At 47.4% G+C, this 22,869-nt stretch overlaps 1 protein-coding gene across 1 annotated transcript in view; it reads left to right on the forward strand.

Moving 5' to 3' along the window:
- The window catches only part of LOC115088562 (inactive dipeptidyl peptidase 10-like), a 51,669-nt gene that overhangs the window by 15,696 nt on the left and 13,104 nt on the right, over positions 1-22,869 (forward strand). Inside the window, exon 6 of the mRNA XM_029596819.1 lies at positions 16,171-16,269. Within this exon, the coding sequence (XP_029452679.1) occupies positions 16,171-16,269 (99 nt within the window). The remainder of the gene's footprint in view (positions 1-16,170; positions 16,270-22,869) is intronic.

A 22,869-nucleotide genomic window follows, 5' to 3' on the forward strand; every position in this document is an offset into this window, starting at 1 on the left:
CCTCGGGGGCGTCCCCTCCGCATGACATCATTACCTGCTGATTTCGCTCAGGTTACAGACGCCTTCGCTCTGTGCTCTCTCAGGACGACCCAGGTACCCGCTCCTCGGGGGCCTTGCCTCGTCCTGGGCCTCCGCTCCTCAGAGGTGCCTACCTTCCTCATCCTATCACTACAGAGTGAGTATCCCAGCTTCCAGTCTCTCTCTCTCACCTTGCTACAGTGTGGATTCACGGCTTACCCCACTCTGCGGACCACTACCGGATCTACCCTACAGGCCTGCCATTTACAGCATGGATTCACGGCTTACCCCACTCTGCGGACCACTACCGGATCTACCCTACAGGCCTGCCATTTACAGCATGGATTCACGGCGTACCCCGCTCTGCGGACCACTACCGGATCCACAGTCTATTGGTGAGAGTTCATCTCCGCAGGTCACGCTGCGGAGTATCAGCGAGAGCACTCCTCTGGGACCACCCTCCTCTGTGCAGAGATACTCTGCCCACTCCTCAGGTTATTTCCATCATCGGCTGTATAATAAAGACTCTCTTGACTTCTGTGTGTGTACCATTAGAGCCAGCCTATTGCAGCAAGTCCCCACAGGGCTCCTCCCTGTGGGAAGTTCCATCTTTTGCTACGACCAAGGGCCCACAACACCAACAAAACATAACAAGGGCATGGTCAAGACCTGGTCCGAGGTCGAGGCAGGCTGAGAGCGAGGTGAAGTCAAGATCCAGGCTAAGGTCAATGCAATGGGAAATCAGGCCAGGGGGAGAAAACCAGTACGACAGGCAGGAGCGGGCAAGGCAGGAAAGAGGCAGGGGAAGAACACACAAAACAAAACTCAGGATCAAGACAAGAACACACAAAAATCAGGAACACACTGTAGCAACCAGCACTGCTGAGAGAGCAGGAGACCTGTTACGAAGGCATTAAGTGGTAGCTCTGATCCTCTTCACTGCAGCAAGAACACCACCATCGCATCTTCCTCCATTCGTAGAACATCGCTCCTAGTGCATGCGCAGGTCCCCAGATCTTGTGGGCCCCACGGTGGGAGACATTACCATGGCCCCTTCTGATGACATGAGACCCTGGTTCTGCATAAGACTCGCTCCCGCGGATGCCCAATGCCTCAGCAACAGGTCTCTTGAGCATCCCTCCTGAATGTGTGTTGCTATTTCTTGTTGGTCCTGCTTTGCTTCCTGTTGGTCTGTCTTGTTTTCTTCCTTGCTTGTGTCTTATCTGTGCTTCGTCCTTGTTCCCTTCCTTTCCCTGCCTTGCTTGTCATGCATCTCATTGTCCTGCTGGTCTTACCTTGTCTGTCCATCTGTTGGTTTTGTCTGTCCTGTCCGTCCTCTGCTTGCTCACTTGGATACTGACCTTGGTTTGGATTTGACCTCCCTGGATTGCTACCTGACCAGACTCCTGCTTGGACCTGTTGCTCGCTATCTGTCACCCACCTCGACCCTTGGTCTGTCTTCTGATTGTTCTGATTGTGGATCCCTGGGCCGAGGGAGAGTTGGCACCATCAGTGGGGAGGAGCCCCGCAGGCCTCCTCCGTCAGCTGGCGAGGCTGGATAGAAGCAGAGAACCCGCTGGAGCTTCACCACTACCAGCCCACGTTCCCCTCAGGTTGAGCCCTTGGGTTCCGGGACCGGCTGGACTTACGTGGGGTCTCTGGAAGACCCAGTGGAGTGGTAATGCTAACTGGAGCCCAGCGCGGGGTCCAGATACCGACAGGGATTGGAGTAGTCAGATGTTCAAGGGCTGGGGCTCTGGCATGGGCTGAGGCTAGCGGTGAATCTCATGGTCAGTAGTACAGGCAAGGGTTGTGGCAGGCAGCGAATCTCGTGGTCAGTAGTACAGGCAAGGGTCGTGGCAGGTGGCTAATCTTGTGGACAGTAGTACAGGCTAGGGTCGTTGTCCAGGTGAAGGTCAAGATCCAAAGGAGATCTGAGACACAGGAACTTAGGAAACCTCCTGGGGAATAAGAGCGGGAGCCAAGAAGCCAAGGCAAGGTCTGCAGGCCAGGCCTTGCCTTAAATAGGATGAGACGTCACCTCAGGAGGGAGGGGCCGTGGCATATTCCTGCCGCGGTCTCTTTAAATTCTAGACAATGGTGCACATGTGTGCCTAGGCATCCCGGGGGGTTGGGGGTGAGAGGAGTCCAAGGCGGCGTTCAGCCGTGCCCAGGCTGGAAGCAGGGCTGGAGGAGCTGGCGGCGTCTGTCTGACAGGGAGCCTGGGAGAGGGAGCTGCGTTTGCAGCATCTCCCTGCCATCACCAGTGTCCCAGGGGCCTGCCTGAGCCGTGCTGCGGCGTGGGTGAGTACAAGGAGCCAGTCGCGGAGGCCTGCGACCGGCAAACGTAACAGTACCCCCTCCTTTAAACCTGAGGAACGCCACCGATGTCCTGCTCCTGCACCCGTCCTCCTAGGAGCACGCACATGCCTCTCTTCAGAATTTAAAGGGCCTGCAGCCGGAAAAGCCCCGCAGCCCTTGCTGATGACATTATTGCCCTGGAACTATTTAAGGCTGGTCCCTGCCTTCAGCTTTGCCTTGGCAATAGGTCTTCTTCTGGAACAGTGATTTGCCATGTTTCCTGAATTCCTGAGTTCATTCCTGCCTTCTGTGTTCCTCACCTTATTCCTTCCTTCCCTTCGGACTGATCTTGGCTTGACATAGGACTGGATATTGAACTTCACTTCTTGCTGCCTGCCTCGACCTTTGCCTGGACTCCGACCTTGAGCTTCACTGCCTGCTTCTGAACTCGGCCTGTGTACCTACTTCTCGTGCTTCTCTGAATTCCTGGCTGCTTCTTCTTTTGACCCTTTGGCATACTGCTTGCTACACTCCAACTGCCTGGACTTCCAATTCCGCAGAAGCCCCACCTAAGTCCAGCCAGCCCCGCACCCGAGGGCTCAACCTAAGAGGAACGTGGGCTGGTATTGGTGAAGCTCCAGCTGAGCCTCTGCTTCCATCAGCTTCGCCTACTGATGATAGGGACCTGTGGGGCTCCTCCCCACAGGTAGTGTCAACTCCCCCTCAGTCCAAGGGTCCACCAGCATAGCAGGATCTGGCAGCATTACAGGCTGTCCCCAGGTTGGCTTCCTGGATTCAGCAGCAACAAGGCATACTGGATCAGGTCAATGGAGTTCTGGAAAGGCTTGCTGTTTGTATAGATGCCCTTGCAGATGTACCATCCCAAACGCCTGGTTTCCAACTTTCAGTGCCCAATTTCTCCTGCACAAGCTCCAGAGCTTCGAGAACTACCCGAAGAACCTATGCGGGTAGATTGTCTGCAGATCTCTTCAGAGGAATGCCAGTGCCGTCAACAACTCAATCTGTGCATGTACTACTCTGGTTCTGGGCACTATGCGGCCAACTGCCCCATCAAACTGGGAAACTCTCAAACTTAGGCCTGGTAGGAGAGGCCACTCTAGGTCACCTGGGCACCTTTCTCCAGATTCTACTGGGATCTGCTTCACCCTTGGAGATGCCAAGCTACACCTCCAGGCTTTCCTGGATACCAGCACTGCCGGAAACTTCATTGATGAAACTCCGATACATAAATTCAGTATCCTCACATAGGCCCTGAAGTCCGCACTCATTGTGTCATCAGTCTCTGGAAAACCTTTACCAGGGTGACTTGCCCAAATAACTGTGCCATTAACAATGTATACCGGTCTCTTACATCAGGAGAAGCTCCAGCTCTATGCCCTGCCCAAAGCAGTCAACCAGGTAATCCTGGGCTTACCTTGGCTGATCCAGCACTGTCCCAAAGTTGATTGGGGATCTCTACAGCTGGCAAGATGGGGTGCCACCATACATGAGTAATGCTTGCCTCATTTGCCGCCTCCGACTCAGTCTCTACTGCTCGTTTCCCACTATGCCCAGACTATCAGCATCATATGCTGATTTTGCAGATGTTTTCAGCAAAAAACAGGCATAGACCATGCCACTATTGCCCCATCAATCTCCTCCCGGGGAAAATTCCCCCTTGAGGGAGGGTGTACCCATTATTGACCTTGGAGACTGAGGCAATGTCTCTTTATGTCCAAGACAATCTGGAGAGGGGCTTCATTAGACTGTCCTTGTCCCCCACTGGGGCAGGATCAGAGACAGATTGGCCTATCGGGGGATTGAGCATCCCCCGGTTGGCCGGTCACGCTAGTCACGTGGTCTGCCGAGCGCAGCTGCAACAGAGCCGTGCTCGGCAGACCACGTGGTACCTCCTGGGCTGGTCTTCATCGGGAATCCACCACTGGGCAGGATTCTTCTTTGGGGGAAAAAAGACGGATTATCGGGGGCTCAATGCAATTACAAAGAAGAATTGTGGGGGCAGAACGATGATGTCACTCTGAGTGGCCACTTCTGAGTCCTGCTCCCTAGGGATCAATGGCGAATGTATTACTAATCTGCATTAATTTCATTTATATTTTGAACTGAAATACTATCTTGGGTTGAGGATTTCATGGACAATTGGATGGTGAAGTTGTCTGCTGATATGACGAGTCAATCTAGGAGGATGGGTATGGATAAAGCGGTCGGACTTGAAGACAAAATGGCGCAGGAAGTGGGGCCTAACACAGATAGAATGTCGAAGGCCATGATGAAAGAATTGTTGCACATAGTTACTGCTTCCCTGACTGACTAACTCCATAAAATTCAATCATCGATTGATGAGTTAAAAGACACGGTAAATGCGTATCGAAGACTACAGTGTCTGACCACAATGAGAGGTTAGCAATGCTGGAAAACTGCGCAGCTGATTTGAAGGGGAAAAACACAGCACTTAAAGAAAAATTAGATAATTTAGAGAATTGGAGCAGGCCGATCTCAGAATCATGGGCGATCCTAAATTGGTTTGCACAGAAGCTCTGATCTCCCTCTGTAAAAAGCCCTTACTCTGGACATAACGGAAAGAGCTATTCTTATTGAGCGGGCCCATAGAATTGGTGCAGGAGGTCCTGATCAATATCGGCCCAGGCAAGTTATTGTCAAGTTTCTCAATTATACAGACAGAGTAAGAATTCTTAATGCATATTGCAAAGTGAAAGAACTATGCTATGAGGGCAGTAAGATCCTGGTGCTTCCCGATTTTTCAGCAAAAGTGCTCGCAGCCCGGAAGGAATTCATGCCCTATTGTTCTATGCTTTACTGCAAGGGCATAAAATTCTCATTACAACTCCCAGCTTGACTACTTTATTTATTTATTTATTTATTTAAAGGCATTTATTATCCGCTCTTCCTACGTTCAGAGTGGGGTACAATGTGGAACGTATACAGACAATAGGGAGGAGGGAAGGTAATGACAAAAGTATTTCAGAATGGGGAGGCTTGTCTATTGGCTACAGGTTCACAGGCTAAGGCCTTCATGGAGCACCTGGGCTGAGATATGCTACCCACCTATTGTTGGCTGCATTCCAGCTTCCAAAGTTTAAGGTCAAGCACGTATTTACTTTTCACCATTGGGAACCATATTCAAAAGTTCTAATTTCGCCATTCAAAAACAGACTTTTTGTCTTTTTCTTTTCAAGCCTTGGCGAATGTGCCAGCATTACTGTGCTATTGTGTGGGGGTTATCTGCTCTGTTATATTTGTCAGAACACCTTGGAGAACCTGCATGATGAGTTGGACTGATTGTCTTTTTGTGCCATGTTAGGCTATGATCCTGGCAGTGTCTGTGGAAAGCTGCCATTGAGTCTGGAGCTTACAGTGATTGACCCTGACCTATCATTTTATATGGAGCTGAGCGGATCTAAGCTCATTTGTTTTTACTTACGTCAATGCCCCGGAGCAGTATGGAGCTGCCGAGCATGTTGGAAGATGTTTTGATAACAATTAAGCTAATTTCTTCTAGGTTGTTCCTCACTGAGTTTGTTTGCCACTGCTGATCCCAGGAGTTTCTATGTGATGAACAGGGAAAGTGCCTGACATCGGGTGCAGAATTAACCTCGATGTTTGTATTCATTGAAGTCTGATCATCCTTGGAAGATGGACTGTCTTTGGTTTTCTGGTTTGTATTTTGGTGGGTGGGAGGTGAAAGGGAGGTGCATTGGGGGGTGGGTGGGGTATGAATGCTGGAGTGCATGAATATGATTGTGGCTGTATGACGCTGAAGCCTCAGTGAGGTTTCATGTGGAGTGATGGTATGAATAGTTTTGTTGATCCCCTTCAAGAGATGGCCATTTCCAATTGCATTTTTACTCTTAGTCTTGGGATTTCAAATACGTGGGCTTGTGAGCAGGGGGAGGGGCTCAGGCTGGGGAGTCCTTCCTAATTGTCTTATATTTTACAAGTCAAATAAAGATTTTAGTTGACAAGATGGTTGATATTGTCATAAGTTCTTTAAATGTAGATGGGTTACACTCTCCCATTAAAAGAATGAAGGTGCTCACAGAACTTAAGAAATGCAGATCCAACATTGCACTGTAAAAAGAAACCCTTTAGGAGGATAATGAACATCTTAAGCTCAGGAGTAAATGGGTGGATCAGTGCCATTTCTCTTCCTTTTCTAATAGGAGGGGGGGGGGGTTGAAATTCTTATTCACAAGGATTTATTTGTTCTTCACAAACAGATTAAGGACCCAGAGGGTCGATTCATTATCATTGCTGGCTCTGTATCTGGAAGGAATGTACTTATTGCAAATGTTTATGCTCCTAATGTATACAACCATAAGTTTTTTTCTGCTTTAATGGCAGCTCTGTTGTCCTTCCTGGAATATGTAATCCTTATAGGAGGCGATTTCAATATTGTCAGCAATTCTCTGGTAGATTGTCAACCTGGAAAAATTCCTAGGAAAAAACAATCTGCTTTTGGCATAGGTTTTCTATGTCAAAAACTAAATTTAATCAATACCTGGCAAATGTTACATTTGGAGGAAAAGAAGTTTTCTTTTTATTCCCACCCTCATAATGTTTACTCCAGATTAGATCATATACTTTGTGCTGACTCTGTTTTTGACAAGCTACACAACTGTGATATGTTAGAGGTACCTTTTTCTGATCACTCTATGAAAAAGGGGTTTTCCTCTCTCCTGGAAATTGTCTGCATTACTTTACTATGATAAGGACTTTGTCCCTTTTCTAAGGGAAAAATGGAGAGAGAGCGAGAGCCTCTGTAGAGGCTCACCAAAAAGTTAACTATTTATACCACTGTAAGAGTGTTGTGTTCCGCGGCTGTGGCAGACCATGACCATGGCCCCCCTACCTTGCCCGCGGCGCTCCCCCACCGCGGGAGCCCCGGAGGAGGGCACTGACTCGGGCCGTCGCTCCGGCACGGCCTTCTGTGCTGCTTGCTGCAGGGGGAGCTGTCCCTGCTCCCCCCTCGCAGCAGCCAGCGGCGTCTCTCCTTCGCGGGGGAAATCAAAGATGGCCGCCGCCATCCTTAGGCGCAAGGCCGCGCCTTCTTTACAGATTTAAAGGGACCTGATCCCTTTAACCAGCTTCACCTGTTCTTGATCAGCCTGAGCAGGGGAAGTATAAAGGGAGGCTTCCTCTGCTCATTCAGTGACTTGGCAACTTCCTCCAGTGCTGTCTAGACTGCTTGCTACGGTGAATTCCTTGAGCTTTGATCTTTGTTCCTGTTCCGTCTTGGTGTTCCCGGTTCCTGACTTTGGATTGGCTTACGGTGATTCTCTTGTGTGTGACTTTGGATTGGCAAGCGGTGATTCTCTGGTGTGTGACTTCGGACTGGCAAGTGGTGATCCCTCGGTGTGTGACCTCGGACTGGTGAGCGACGACCCTCTGGCACTTGACCTAGGGCTCCTTCTAGACTACCGTCTCCAAGGGCCTGCCTAAGTCCCAGTGGTCCGGGTCCCTACGGGCTCCTCCCGGGGGGACCGCGGACTTCCAGGGCAAAGCTCCAGTCAGCCCTTGCACCGATACCTTGACCTCTCATAGATCCATCTAAGTCCCAGCGGTCTGGGTCCCTATGGGCTCCTCCTGGGGGGATCGCAGACTTCCAGTGGTGAAGACACAGCTCCTCTTCTCGTCTCTTCATCCGCCTCCGCAGTTGCCTCAGTCTCCAGTGCCGAGGGTCAGCTGGTCCCGTCTTCTGCTCTGCCTCGCCACCCAATGAGAGAACCTATGGATCTTCCAAAAGGTATACCATCCTCCTGTCGGCCAAGGGTTCACAAACCTGAGCATAACAAAGAAGAGGCACTAGTAATTTGGGGTGAGATTTGGGGGGCAGTTTTACATGCACAGTCATATGTATGAACTGCACAGTTACCATCAGTGAAGATTTAATGTGATTTGGAGTGATGAAAGGTGAAAGAAGAGTATATTGTACCATGTTCTCTCTACCTTGCTTGATGCAGAGCGTCTATCTTTAAAAATGTGTTATATGAACACATCAAGTAAAAGTATGTCAACCTATAATATGTATGTCATGTTGTAAACCACTGTGATCTTCATTTGGAGTGAGGATATATAAAATGGCTAAATAAATAAAGAATTAATGAATGAATGTGGCCACATAGAAACTTAAACCAGTTGCATTTCTCTTGGAGGTCAGTGAGTTGATTAATTCCTGGTGGATTCTGGGTTAAAGCAGCATTCAGAGAGTGGAGGTGGTGGAGGGAGTGATTAAACAGGGCATTTCTTATCTCTCCATTCATATCATTTGTTGGCAACAGGGATTTTCCATTGAGGCTGGAAAGCTTGGTGTTTCATTCTTGGAAAAAAAAGGATTTTTCTGTCTCGGACAATTGGTTGACGCTGAGGCAAACTCTTTATATTCCTTCCAGCAATTACAGGAACAATGGGAAATTCCAAAATCAGATTTTTATGTTTACTTACAACTCAGGCATTACACTATGCCGGCATGTGGGGGTGTGAATGAAAGGATAGCCTTTATTGCTGAAGAGGAATCATTTTTTGAAACAGTTCCAAGGTTTAATACAATTAGAATTTGGATGATGTCCCTTAATAAGCAAATAAAATTGACACATCTTGGTAAGTTTGTAATGCATAATCATGACAATGGGCAGGTGACATTGGATTATTATTACAAGAAGATGATTTGATCCAAGCATTTACTGTTGTCTATTGACTAATACTTTCAGCTAATCTCAGGAAAATACAATTCAAATTACTTCATCGGGTGTATGTTTCCAGAGATAAAGGTGCTCGCAAGAAACTTTGGGACTCAAATCTATGTCTAAAATGTAATAGTAAGATAGGGACATTATGTCATATTTCTCCAACTGCAACAGATTGCAAACTTTTTGGGGTCATTTCTGGAGGCTGATAGAGGCTGTTCTGGAGCAGCAAATTCATTGGGATGGAAAAAATTTTTATTTGCATTTATTTCCAAGAAATATCCTACTTCCTTAAGGGTGAGAAGCAATTTCTAGCTGTTTCTCTGGTCCTGTAAAGTAATCTGATCCAATTGGCATACTGAGGAACCTCCTTCTTTTCAGTGTTGGAAGACATAAATGTTGCACTGCTCTGCTCTGGAGTTGTCAAGGCAGCATGATTTGTAAGGTCAAAAGTCATTGTTATTTTTACGGGGATATTTTGGTTTATGGGAAAAAAGTTTCCACTTTGATTTAGTTTAGGGTACTGTATTCATGTTTTATGAGATGGCCATGGATAATTTTCTCAGCTTATTTGTTTCGGGATGGTGTGATTGTGAGAATGGGTAGTGTATGTGAGTGTTGTGCTTGGATCAGGGGTTATAAGGAGGAAATAATTGTGAGACATGATCTATTCGGTATCTATTCATGTTTAGAGTCATGTCCTTATGTATTCGTTATAAGTGTTCAATTTTATATGATTTAGTTATGACTTGCTTAATAAACATTATAATTAATTAAAAAACAAAGAAGAATTGCCCTTACCGCTCAACTCGAAGCTCTTCAATCGGCTAAGAGGGGCTTGGATTTTCAGAAAACTGTACCTGAGAGGGCATATAACTTGAACAGAATCAAAGAGGGCGACGAGTGGGGTCAGGTGATGCAGCTGTGAGGAAGCCACCCGCACAGGCTCCAGCCGCGAGCCACTTTCATCCTAATAAATATTAGCTTTCATTGTCACTAAATCCACGATGTCGCTTAGTAAAGAGGCTTCCAAGCATTCCATACCTTACCTTTGGGCAGAAAAGAGGAGTAAGACCTCCAAAATGGGGAAAAAGATAGAGACAGCAGATCAGCCATACATGGCCGACTCGGCCTCCAATTCCGAGAGCCCCGATGACTCGACCAGTTTCAATGTTAAACATCAATATGTCCATGACCTGATGGAAAAATGTGCCAAAAAGATTTCAGCTATGTTGGATGCCCATTTAGGGGTAATTGTGACAAAGTGGCGCAACTCGTAGAGAATGTACAGGATAATATAGCGAGACTCGGAGAAACGGAGGAGAGAATTGGTAAAATGGAATTAATGGTTACCTCAATCGCTAAGGTGGAAAGTCTGGATTGTCAGCAGGCAGAGATCATTGAAAAGCTGGACGATTTAGAAAACCGAACGCAACGCAGTAACATTAGGGTGATCGGACTCCCAGAAAATGTAGAGGGGCAAAATGCGGCTGCGTTTTTTGCACGTTGGCTCCCTGACACCCTGGCGATATTGCCGGCTAAAGCATGATTAAAATTGACCTAGCCTGCTGATCATTAGCCCCTCTGCCAGGTCCTGCAGCCCATCCAAGAGCTGTGATTATTAAGCTACACCACTTCACCGATAAGCAGAAAATACTGGCCGCAGCCAGGGAGGCTGGTAGGATTACATACGAAGGACATCAGATTATGTTTTTCCCTGATTTCTCTGCAGCACTTTCTTCAAGTTAAAAAAAGACCTACAGCAATTAAATATTTGCTACGCAATGCTATATCCTGCCCGACTGCGGTTGGTTGTGAACGGGAAAACATCCACTCTGGACAATGTCAAAGCAGCGGAGGAATTGGTTGCGCGGTTGCGCCGTGATTGCGGGGCTGCTTGAAGATCTTAGCACTCTGCCCCTTCTTTGGCAGCTCAACATGAATCGTGGCTGGTAGTAAAGCTGCAGTGCGACTACAGGGGGACTACCCCTTTTCTTTTTTTTTCTTTTTTGGTGTTTCATTTTTTTTGGCTTATTAAGGTTTTCTTTGGAGACAGTGTGTTCTCCCTGGGGGATCCCATGTTTGGGCCTCTATATTGCTTCTATTCTCCTGCTTTTATGTGTTTTTCTATGGAGGCCTGCAATCCAGACTTTTGTATTGCCCTGCACCTTCCTATTTACAAGCATCTGGACTCTATTGGGTTGATTACAGTGGGTGGAAGGAACTTTGGTGTAAAACCCTCAGCCCTGTTGGAAGGTTGGGCTCTCTTCTTTTCTCTCCTTTTGTTTTTCCATTCTCTACCTCGCTTTTTTATGGTTCTCCTGGCAAGGTTTTTGGACAACTGAATAAGAGCATTGACTACACCTCTCAGATTGTTTTTTTGGACTCCAGCTTGGACTAGTAATTGACAGTGGACAACAAAACCTATATCCAATAGTTGGGGGTCACTGTTATTAATAGCCAATTTCATTTCATAAGCTATATAAAGTTTTTGTGTAATTTCCATCATTTTTTACTGGGTTCTATTATCCTATGTTCAGATGAAACATGGCTTCTGTTATGGAGACTCAAAATTATAGTTTTTGGGTTAGGGAAGGGCCTCTCTACCTGGTCCAGATTGCTATCCCACTGGGTAGCGCTTTGGTCTGTTCTAACTCGTGGGAATTGGGGATTGTTGATTTTTTGGGGGAATGGTGGGTGAATGGGGTTTCTAGAATTGGTAAGGGAAAGGAGGAGGATGGGTATGTTTTGGGGTGGGTCAAAAGAGGCATTCGATTGTGAAGGCCATAGTATCTGTGCTTTTCTATTTAACAGCATTAGCGGGACTCTTCTTGTATCAGGTGACCTATTTAGATCTCCTTACTAGGCATACGCTGTGGGCCCTGCCCTTTATTTTTTATCTGCACCACAAACATTTTGGGACTTTTCTCCATTGGTATATTATTTACAATAAGGTCCATGAGTTCTCACCTTAAATGTGTGTCCTTTAACATGCGGGGGATATCTAGTCCTATTAAACGATAACGTATTCTGTAATTTGCCAAAAGAAATAATGTAGATGTTCTATCGCTGCAAGAAACTCACTTGACCAGAGCGGAGCACGAAAAGCTTAAAAGGGACTAAGTTGGGCAGATTTTCTATTCCTCGTATAAGTCAAAGAGCAGGGGAGTAGGTGTCTTAATTCACAAAATTCTTCCCCTACAGGTTGACCAAGCCCTCTCGGATCCTCACGGTCATTATGTCGTGGTTGACTGTATGCTCTGGGGAGAATCCTTCACTATAGCAAATGTTTATGCCCCTAACCAAGAACAGAGGGTCTTTTTCGAAAATTCTTTAGCTGTCCTGCTTGACTGGGGAACTCGTCTGCTCTTAGTGGGGGGTGATTGGAATATATGTTTGAACCCGTCCCTAGATAAGACCTTCTCCTCCAGGGCCAATGTGGGCACCACTAAAGAACTATTTAATTTGATTGAAACTCTCCATCTCACAGACATTTGGAGAAATCAACATCCTCCGGAGCAAGATTATACATTTTACTCTCTCCATCATGCTATGTATAGCCGGATTGGTTACTTTTTATGCTCTACGAACTTAGCACTTAAAATAACTCAAAGTGATAATCCCATGAGGAACTTTGTCAAATGCCTTCTGAAAATCCAAATACACTACATCTACCGGTTCACCTTTATCCACATGTTTATTAACTCCTTCAAAAAAGTGAAGCAGTTTTGTGAGGCAAGACTTGCCTTGGGTAAAGCCATGCTGACTTTGTTCCATTAAACTATGTCTTGCTATATGTCCTGTGATTTTGATATTTAGGACACTTTCCACTATTTTTCCTGGCACTGAAGTCAGGCTAACCGGTCTGTAGTTTCCTGGATCGCCCCTGGAGCCCTTTTTAAATATTGGGGTTACGTTAGCTACCCTCCAGTCTTCAGGTACAATGGATGATTTTAATAATAGGTTACAAATTTTTACTAATAGGTCTGAAATTTCATTTTTTAGTTCTTTCAGAACCCTGAGGTGTATACCATCCAGTCCAGGTGATTTACTACTCTTCAGTTTGTCAATCAGGCCTACCACATCTTCTAGGTTCACTGTGATTTGGTTCAGTCCATCTGAATCATTACCCATGAAAACCTTCTCCAGTACGGATAACCCCCCCCCCCCCCCCCCCCCCAACAACCTCTTCAGTAAACACCAAAGCAAAGAAATCATTTAATCTTTCCGTGATGGCCTTATCTTCTCTAAGTGCCCCTTTAACCCCTCGATCATCTAACGGTCCAATTGACTCCCTCACAGGCTTTCTGCTTCGGATATATTTTTAATAGTTTTTACTGTGAGTTTTTGCCTCTACGGCCAACTTCTTTTCAAATTCTCTCTTAGCTTGTCTTATCAATGTCTTACATTTAACTTGCCAATGCTTATGCATTATCCTATTTTCTTCTGTTGGATCCTTCTTCCAATTTTTGAATGAAGATCTTTTGGTTAAAATAGCTTCTTTCACCTCCCCTTTTAACCATGCCCGGTAATTGTTTTGCCTTCTTTCCACCTTTCTTAATGTTCAGAGCTAATTTTAGTTCTGTTAATGAAACAGTATCAAAAGCAACAATACCATAATGCCATGCTTCTGTATCACTCCATGGTGAGATAGCATCTTGAATACTGTGTGCAGTTCTGCTCACCGCATCTCAAAAAGGATATAGCTATACTGGAGAAAGTGCAGAGAAGGGCAACCAAAATGATAAGGAACATGGAACGGCTGTCCTATGAGGCAAGGCTAAAGAAGTTAGGGCTGTTCAGTTTGGAAAAGAGGGGGGATATGACAGAAGTTTGCAAAATAATGAAAAGACTTGAACAAGTTAATATAAATCGGTTATTTACCCTGTCAGATAATAGAAGGACCAGGGGGCACTCCATGAAGTTAGTAAGTAGCTCATTTAAAACAAATCGAAGAAAATTATTTTTCACTGAGCAGATAGTTAAGCTCTGGAATTCATTGCCAGAGGATGTGGTTATAGCAGTTAGTGTAACTGGGTTTAAAAAAGGTTTGGCTAAGTTCCTTCAGGATAAATCCATAAACTGCTATGACGGTAAGCTTGAGATGGGTACTTGCCAGGTACTTGTGACTTGGATTGGTCACTGTTGGAAACAGGATACTGGCTTGATGGACCCTTGGTCTGCCCCAGTATGGCATATCTTATGTTCTAAAGGTTCAGGCAGACAGCAGCAAAATAGCTTTAGCAGTACAATGAGTTAATGCCTGGCAAAATGCAATATATTTAATCATTGGCACAACCATTCACTTACTCAGGTTTTGCAGCTGACATAACTGATGAGACTCCCATAAGGCAGGCTGTTCCTTAATCTGTAATCCCCTTTAGAAAGAAGCTAGGCCATAAGTCTAGGAGTAGAGTTTTGCTATTACTCACTCCATTAGCATGAAAAATGCATCTATTGGATTTGGCACCAGCAAACAAAGGCTTTAACACTGCACTACAGCCAAAGCAAACACTGCACTACAGCCAAAAGCAAAAAGAACACATCTCAGACAAAAAGGCATGCACTTACTGTAAGTCTCATGTACTTACTGTAAGTTGATGTCACTGCTGACATCAACAAGGCTTAAAGGCTATCGCCATGCTGCAATAAATAAACATAGACCATTGTTCTCTAAGAGTAGAGGTTAAGTCATATTAAGGTAAAGGTTAAGCATGGACTATTGGGGAGCACTGTCACAGCTACATCCCTATATAGGCTTAAAAAAATTAGCAAAATGAAATATCTAATATCTGCATTGTATAAATATTAAGTGAAGCTGGTAAGCTTCAAAAACACTCCTGAAAAAAGAACTGGAAGTAGGAGGGTACAATTTCAGATCAACCTTTCCATACTTCTTTAATCTTCCTGATGCAGAGAGAATTTCGGTGGAAAATTGAGCAAATTGATGGGACAAAACAAGGAAAATGCTGGATAAATTGTTACTGATAGGATAAACTTCATACACATCCGCTGGTATTGTCCCAAGCCAAGACCTTTTGGAACTGGATCAGTAGCAAGATTAGCTCCAGGGCAGTTGCTTGACAAAATGGCACCCAGGTCAGAGGTTGTTTTGGGTGCCTCCCCACCTTCTGTTTCAGGGTCATGTTTATTTTATTTATTTATTTATTTATTTCACTTTATATACCGACTTTCAAGTTCATTTCAAGGCGGTTACAATAAATTGAGTTGCAAGTAGCAACACTCAAATACGTATAAAACAATCCGTACACATTTTACATCACACAAAATTAAAACTAAAACATTTTAAATATCACTTTAAATACGGCCATACAATAGAACCCCACCCCTTCTTCCCCTATCCTCGTACCATTTACCCTCCATCCCATCCTCCTACCTATTTACTCTTCTCCCTATTAACCCTCCTTCCCATCCTCACCCATCTAGTCTTCTCACTATTAATCCTGGTTAACCCTTCTTGTATCTCATCAATCTATAAAGATGTGTTTGCAGACTCAGTCTTATTCAAGAAGGGCAGCAAAGCGATCCCCCCAGGCTTGGTGCCCAGAGTGGTCGCCCTGCATGCCCATCTCCACATTAGGCAAAACTACAAAAGTGAAATGACTCACATATATTTTGAGGGTTATGAAAGACCGACACTATGTCAGACTATGAAAAATACTCATGTAAGGCCTTGACATTACCGGCTAAAAAATGTGTTACCATAAGCTGGCTAAACCAAGAACCAGCTGCCGTGATTTTGTGCTCAGAGAAACTGGAGATAAATCAGACATATGGAAGAAGTATTCCCTCAGAAATCAGGTTATCTGCATATGAAAATAGATGTCAAGCTTGTTTGGGTACTCATTTTTATTTTATTTACAGGATTTTTTTATACTGCTGGCGTGTGGTGACATTTATAGCAGGAGATTCAGTCACACTCCTTCAGCCCCCTTTCCACTCCCAATCTGCCCTCTTCCAAGTCACCAGTAATCTCGCTCTGTCTCCCCTAGAGACAAAAGACACATGGAGCACATATGGCATTAGACCTGTTTAACATGTAATTGTAAAATAATTATGTATACTGTAGGCAAGGTTGGCATCCCCCTTTTCTGTTTCTTTGCAGATTTCTTAATCATTGAAGATAATGGTTTACTGAGAGAATTGCTCCAAGGCAAACAGATGCCTGTGACTGAGTACAAAGCAATACGTCTTGCTGGGTATGGTAAGAAATAGTGGCCAGCTAAGAGCAGGCAGTTTGCTAGCACTAAATGGCTTTTGCTACTCAGGAATCAGGGGTGTGTGTATATCTCTCTCGCCTTCTGCTCCTTTCTTTTGCATCTCTTTCTGTCTCATGAGGTGAGTGTTGTTGGAGAAGGGGGTGTGGCTAGGTTTAGGAAGATTCAGACACAATCCAGATAGCAAAGGTAGCTGGATAAAATTATCTGGCTAATTATGGAGGTTTATTCAGTAATGCAGTTGCACTATTGAATAAAGCTGGCTATTTTAAAGTTAGCCGGCTAACATTAGGGCACCTCTTTGGCCCGATTAGACTTAGCTGGGCTAAGTCATCTAGCTAACTCTGACTGTCGGAGTTAGCTGGTTAACTTAGCCAGCTAACTCAACTCCTCCCAGTTACAGCCCCAGAATACCCCTAACTTATTCGGCTAAATTCTAGCCCCCTAATTTATTAGCCAGCTAGAATGTAGCTAGAAATGTACTCAATAATTCATTTATCCGGTTAACATTGGAGAAATTACTACCTGATAATTTCGTTTTCCTTAGTATAGACAAATGGACTCAGGACCAGTGGGTTATGTGCTCTTCTGCTAGCAGATGGGAGACGGAGTCAGATTTCAAAACTGACATCACCCTAGATATACCCCTGCAGTGACCTCAGCTCTTCAGTATTCTCTTCAAAAAGCAATTGTGGATATATACTTGCTTAAATAACTTGATTTAAAACTGATTATAAACTTGATTGAACTGATTTCAAAAACTGGAGACCACCAGTGCACTCAACCAATTAACACCGACACCAGATTGTTATGAATCCTGCCCGCGGAGCTACTCCCCGCGAGCAGGCCTCTCACCTCCTGTGCTGCCTTCTTCAACGTGGCACAGAGCCGCCGATGTTCTTCGCGGCAGGAGCCGCAGTCAGCTTGTCCTCTTCACCGCGGCAGGAGCCGCGGACTTTGGAGTGCCTCCCCAGCACGGCAGGCCTGCCGCTGTGTTTCTATGTGGCTGGGGCCGCTGCCAACGTCACTTTCATCTTCACGGCCAGAGGTCGCAGTCCCCGGACTTTCCTGGTGGCTGGAGCCGCCTTTGTTCCCTCCTGCAGTGGCAGGAGCCGCTGCAGATGTCGAGGCCTACTCCTCGGCCCAGCCCTGCTTCCCCGTCGACGACGTCTGTGCAGGGCCGCTGACCACCTAAGGACTGTTTCCTGTCTCAGCCCTATAAAAGGGCTTCTCCAACACTTCTGCCTTGCCTTGCATTGGAGTTACTTGCTCCTGGAAGTCTCGTCTTCCAGTGCTCCGTCAGGTCTTCGTTCTTCGTTAGAGCTCCATGTCTCGTCGTGCTTCCTGAGTCTTCGTTGCTTCCTGTGGCTTCCTGATGTTCCATGTCTTCATGTTTCGAGGTTCCTAGTCCAGGCTTCCTGATGTTCCACTTCCTGATGTTCCAGGCTTCCTGATGTTTCCGAGGTTCTGCCCTTCCTGAAGTTTCCGAGGTTCCTCCCTCCTTCGCTCATTCCGAGTCCTCCTGACCCTCCAGCTCCTGTGGTTCTCCAGATGACACCTTGCTTCGTCATTGGAGTCTCGTCTCAGCTGGATCTTCTTCCTGTGTTTCCGAGTCCTCTTGACCCTCCAGCTCCTGTGGTTCTCCGGATGACATCTTGCTTCGTCATTTGAGTCTCGTCTCAGCTGGATTCCCTTCCTGCGCTTGTTCCGCTCTCTGCGTGGTCCGTGACCAGCCTCTTCAGGTTGTGTATGGTGCACAGTGGGACAGGGTGGTCCGCGACCAGCCCATTGGGTCCGCCCATGTAGGTGGGCTGTGTAGGGCGCCCTGAGAGACAGTGCCAATGTCCGAACCTTCCAAGCTTCTCGTCTCATCCAAGACTCTTCCAAGTTTCTCGTCTAGATACTTCCAAGTTCTTGGTGCACATCCAGAGTGTTCTCGTCTCGTCTCGAGTCTTCTGTGTCACAAGGCCTCCATCTGTCCTCATCCTCAGTCCAGCCCGCTGCTTCTTGCCGATACCTAGCGGCAGGTCCGAAAGGGCTGGGAACGGTCGGAGGACTGTTCACTAACCAACATAATGTTGTGGCATCCAGAAGCATGCAGGTCCGGCAGAGGGTCAGACTTTGTCTTTGCCCATGCTGGGACACGCCTCGCCAACCCTCGGTGCTGTCTTGGATTTGTCTGGGGTCGTGCCGAGGCCCAAGGGCACACGAAATCCCCTCAAGTTGGACTGCTCTCCCAGCGTTCCCGTAATATAACAGAAGGCAAGGCTTCCTAAGGCCCCCCTTCTGTAACACAGACAACTGTGGGTGTCTTGAACTAGGGGCAGGCAACGGCTTACCCGTATTTGCTTAATCTCAAGGTTCGCTTTCTGAGCTCCTCCTTTTCTGGGGCAGCCGTGGGCGGGATGCTGAGTCCATCTGTCTACGCTAAGGAAAACGAAATTATCAGATAAGTAATTTCTCCATTTCCTAGCATGTAGCCAGATGGAGTCAGGACCAGTGGAATGTACAAAAGATACTCCTGGACAAGGCAGGAGGTTGCCCGTGGCCAACTTATTACTGCTCTTGCGAAGGCTGCATTTTCTTGGGCCTGAACATCCAGGCAGTAGAACCTAGAGAAAGTGTGTAAGGAGGACCACATCGCCGCCCGACAAATCTTGGCGGGCAACAGCAGCTTAGATTCTGCCCAAGATACTGCCTGGCCCTAGTAGAATGAGCCTTAACCTGCAGTGGTAAGGGCTTTCCTGCCTCTATGTAGGCTGCCTTGATTACTTCCTTGATCCAGCGAGCTATGGTTGCCCGCGAAGCCGCTTCTCCTTGATTCTTCCCGCTGTGGAGAAAGAACAAGCAATCCGTTTTGTGCATCGGTTCCAATCTTTGCAGGTATCGCACCAGGAGTCTATCGATATTTAGATGACGAAGAAGGCGTGAGTCTTCCGAGTCCTTATGTTCATCCAGAGATGGTAGGGAGATGGCTTGGTTCAAATGAAACTTGGAAACCACTTTCGGTAGGAAGGAGAGGATGGTGCGCAGCTGTATCGTTCCAGGAGTGAACCTAAGGAAAGGCTCCCGACAGGATAATGCCTGTAGTTCGGAGATGTGACGAGCTGAACATATTGCCACCAGGAATATCGTGTTCAATGTTAAGAGGCATAGTGACAGATCGCGCATTGGTCTGAAGGAAGCCCCCGCTAGGAAGTCCAATACCAGATTGAGGTTCCATGGTGGCACCGGCCACTTTATGGGTGGCCGGAGTTGCTTAACTCCTTTTAGGAAACGGACCAAGTCCGGATGAGCTGATAGACGGATTCCGTTCACTTCGGCTCCGAAGCAGGAGAGGGCTGCTACTTGGACCTTGAGGGAGTTGAGTGACAACCCCTTCTTCATACTGTCCTGTAGAAACTCCAGAATCATGGGGATCTTGGCTATCCGCGGGAATATTCCGCGGTCCTCGCACCAGGCTTTGAATATTCTCCAGATACGTATGTATGCCAGAGATGTTGAGAACTTGTGCACACGGAGCATGGTGTCAATCACAGCCTTCGAGTAACCGTGCTTCTTCAGACGAGTCCTCTCAAGGGCCAGACCATGAGAGAATCGAGATGGATCTTCGTGAAGAATCAGGCCCTACTGGAGAAGGGCCCTGTGTGGAGGTAGGCACAGAGGGCTCCCAGCCAGGAGTCTTTGCTTGTCTGCGTACCATGGGCATCTTGGCCAATCCGAGGTCACTAGTAGAACTAGTCCCCTGTGGTGTTCTATTTTGCAGATGATCTTGCCCAGTAGTGGCCATGGGGGGAAGGTGTACAGTAAGTCTTCCTCTGGCCAGGTCTGGACGAGAGTATCGATCCCTTGGGAGTGTGGTTCTCGTCTGTGGCTGAAGAACCTGGGGACTTGGGTACTGAGAGAGGTGGCCAGTAGGTCCATGGCTGGGAGGCCCCAGCGATTTACTGTCAGGTGGAAGGCTGTGGTCAACAGCGTCCATTCCACCGGGTCCAGGCTCTCTCTGCTGAGGAAGTCTGCTGAGACGGTGTCTTTTCCTGCGATGCGGGAGGCCGAGATCATTGCGTCCATGCCATTAAAGGGTCTATCTCCAGAGACACCTGCTGGCTCCTGGTTCCTCCCTGGAAGTTGATGTAGGCAACCATTGTAGCGTTGTCCGACATAACTCGAATCGCTGTGCCTCGAAGTCTGTGGCTGAATCACAGGCACATTAGTCTGACTGCTCGAGCTTCTAGGCAGTTTGTGTTTCATCCCATCTCTTTCTTGCTCCATTGTCCCTGGGCCGTCAGTTCCTGACAGTGGGCTCCCCACCCTCGAATGCTCGCTTCCGTGGTGAGCACGATCCAGTTCGGTAGGGATAGGCTTACTCCTCTGCTTAGGTAGTCTTCCTGTAGCTACCACTGAAGGTGAGAAAGTACCTCTGCGGTAGTTGGAGGCGAATTGAGTAGTCCTGGGACAGTGGGTTCCAGCGTGACAGTAAGGAGCACTGGAGTGGTTGCATGTGAGCCTTTGCCCATGGAACGACCTCCAGGGTTGATGCCATGAGCCCGAGGACTTGAAGATAGTCCTATACCTTGGGGTGTGCATTGGTCATCAATCATCGTAATTGTTCCATCAGCTTCCTTCTCAGGAGGGAGGAAGACTTTGTTCTGTTTGGTGTCAAAACAGGCCCCCAGGTAGTCCAGAGACTAACAAGGCTGCAGATTGCTCTTGACTGTGTTCATGACCCAACCGAGTTCCTGCAGTAGGTTCTTGACTCTGCTGGTCACCTGCCGGCTCTCTTCTGAAGACTTTGCCCTGATCAGCCAGTTGTCCAAGTAAGGCTATACCAAGATCCCTTCCTTCCTTAGTGTTGCCGTCACAACCACCATAATTTTGGAGAATGTTCTGGGGGCGGTTGCTAGGCTGAAGGGTAGCGCTCGGAACTGGTAATGGTGTCCCAGTACCGCAAAGCGTAGAAAACTTTTTTTCTGGGGCGTAGGCACTGGAATTATAGTTTTCAGACTGAGTAATCTTGCCAGAATGGATTCCACTGCCAGTCTCTTGGTATGGGAGTGGCAGGGTGATATCATAAATTAGTCCCGAAGGATGCTGCGAAACTCCAGTGAGTAACCCTCTCAAATGATGTTTAGTATCCATTTGTCCGACGTGATTTTGACCCATTGTTGGTAGAAGAGGGAAAGCTGACCCCCTATTTCCTCTTCCTGTGGATGGGTCAGCCCATTCTCATTGGGAAGCACGGTTCAAGCCTGCCCCTGGGCCTGTTCCTCTCTTGGTTTGTTGGTTCCGAAAGGGCTGGGACCTTCCGGAGGGGCGAGTACATGGAATGTTGAGTTCCTTTAGGGTCGAAAATGTTGGGAGCCTCTGCCCCTAGTTCTTCTGGGGGAGGGGCATTGGGATCTTTTACCCCTGTCTTCCGGTAGCTGAGACACTGGGGATTCACCCCACTTGCTGGCTAACTTCTCTAATTTGCTTCCGAATAGGAAAGATCCCTTAAAGGCATTCTTGTGAGATTCACCTTAGAAGTCGCATCTGCCGACCAGTTCCGCAACCATAACTGCCTTCTGGCCACCACTACCGAGGCCACTCCTCTGGCTGAGGTACACACCAGGTCTGAGCTTGCGTCCATCAGGAAGGCTGCTGCAGGTTCGATCGTTTCACCGGCATATGTTCTGGAATTATCTGACTTTCCGATAGGAGCAAGTAGGAACGTGCCACCAGCACACAGCAGGAAGCTATTTGCAGTGTCATAGCTGTTGCGTTGAATGCTTGCTTAAGGATGGATTCTAATAGTCTATCCTGAGTATCCTTCAATGCCGCCCCTCCCTCCACGGTTGTTCACTTCAATGCCGCCCCTCCCTCCATGGTTGTTTGCTTCGAGATGGCGCAGACCATGGCATCCACTTTCGGGAAATGCAGGCATTCCTTGGTCGCTGGTTCCAGAGGGTACAAGGCTTCCAAGGCCCGACCTCCTTTAAAGCTTGCCTCTGGGGCATCCCATTCCAGGTCAATCAGTTCCTGGATGGCTTCCATCATTGGGAAATAGCATGAGGCTTTACGAAGGGACACCAAGATGGGGTTCTTTTTTGGTTCCACCATAGGGTCCATCCTGGGATCCCCAGAGTCTTCAAGGTCTGTGAATCAAGGGCCGGTAATTCATCCCTGTGGAAGAAGTGAAGCATTGTTCTGTATGGTTCCAGGCCTGGAGAGATTTCCCCTTCCTCCAGTGAGGCACCATCATCGTCTGAGGTGTCCGGGTCCCTGTCAGTAAAATTCTTGGTGAGGCGAGGTATGTCTCGTGGCACCTGAGCAGGGCCGGGAGGGTCAGGTGCTCCTGGCTGGGGTTGGACCTGGGTCGCAGCTGAGGCTGATTGCGCCTGAACGAAGGCTTGCAGTCCCTGGAACAATTCTAACCAGGAAAAGGCCCCTGGGTCCATGTTAGCCCCAGGGGAGTCGGAGCAGGAGCCCCTGAAATGCCCTCTTGTGGAAATGTCATTCCGGAGTTACATAGGTCCGGGTTGCTATCGTATGTAGTAGTTCTGGACCCATCCTCAGACTGTGAGGGACCAGACTTTGGTACCCCTTGG

This window comes from Rhinatrema bivittatum, chromosome 3 (genome assembly GCF_901001135.1).
Source record: "Rhinatrema bivittatum chromosome 3, aRhiBiv1.1, whole genome shotgun sequence".
In the NCBI taxonomy this organism is placed as follows: Eukaryota; Metazoa; Chordata; class Amphibia; order Gymnophiona; family Rhinatrematidae; genus Rhinatrema; species Rhinatrema bivittatum.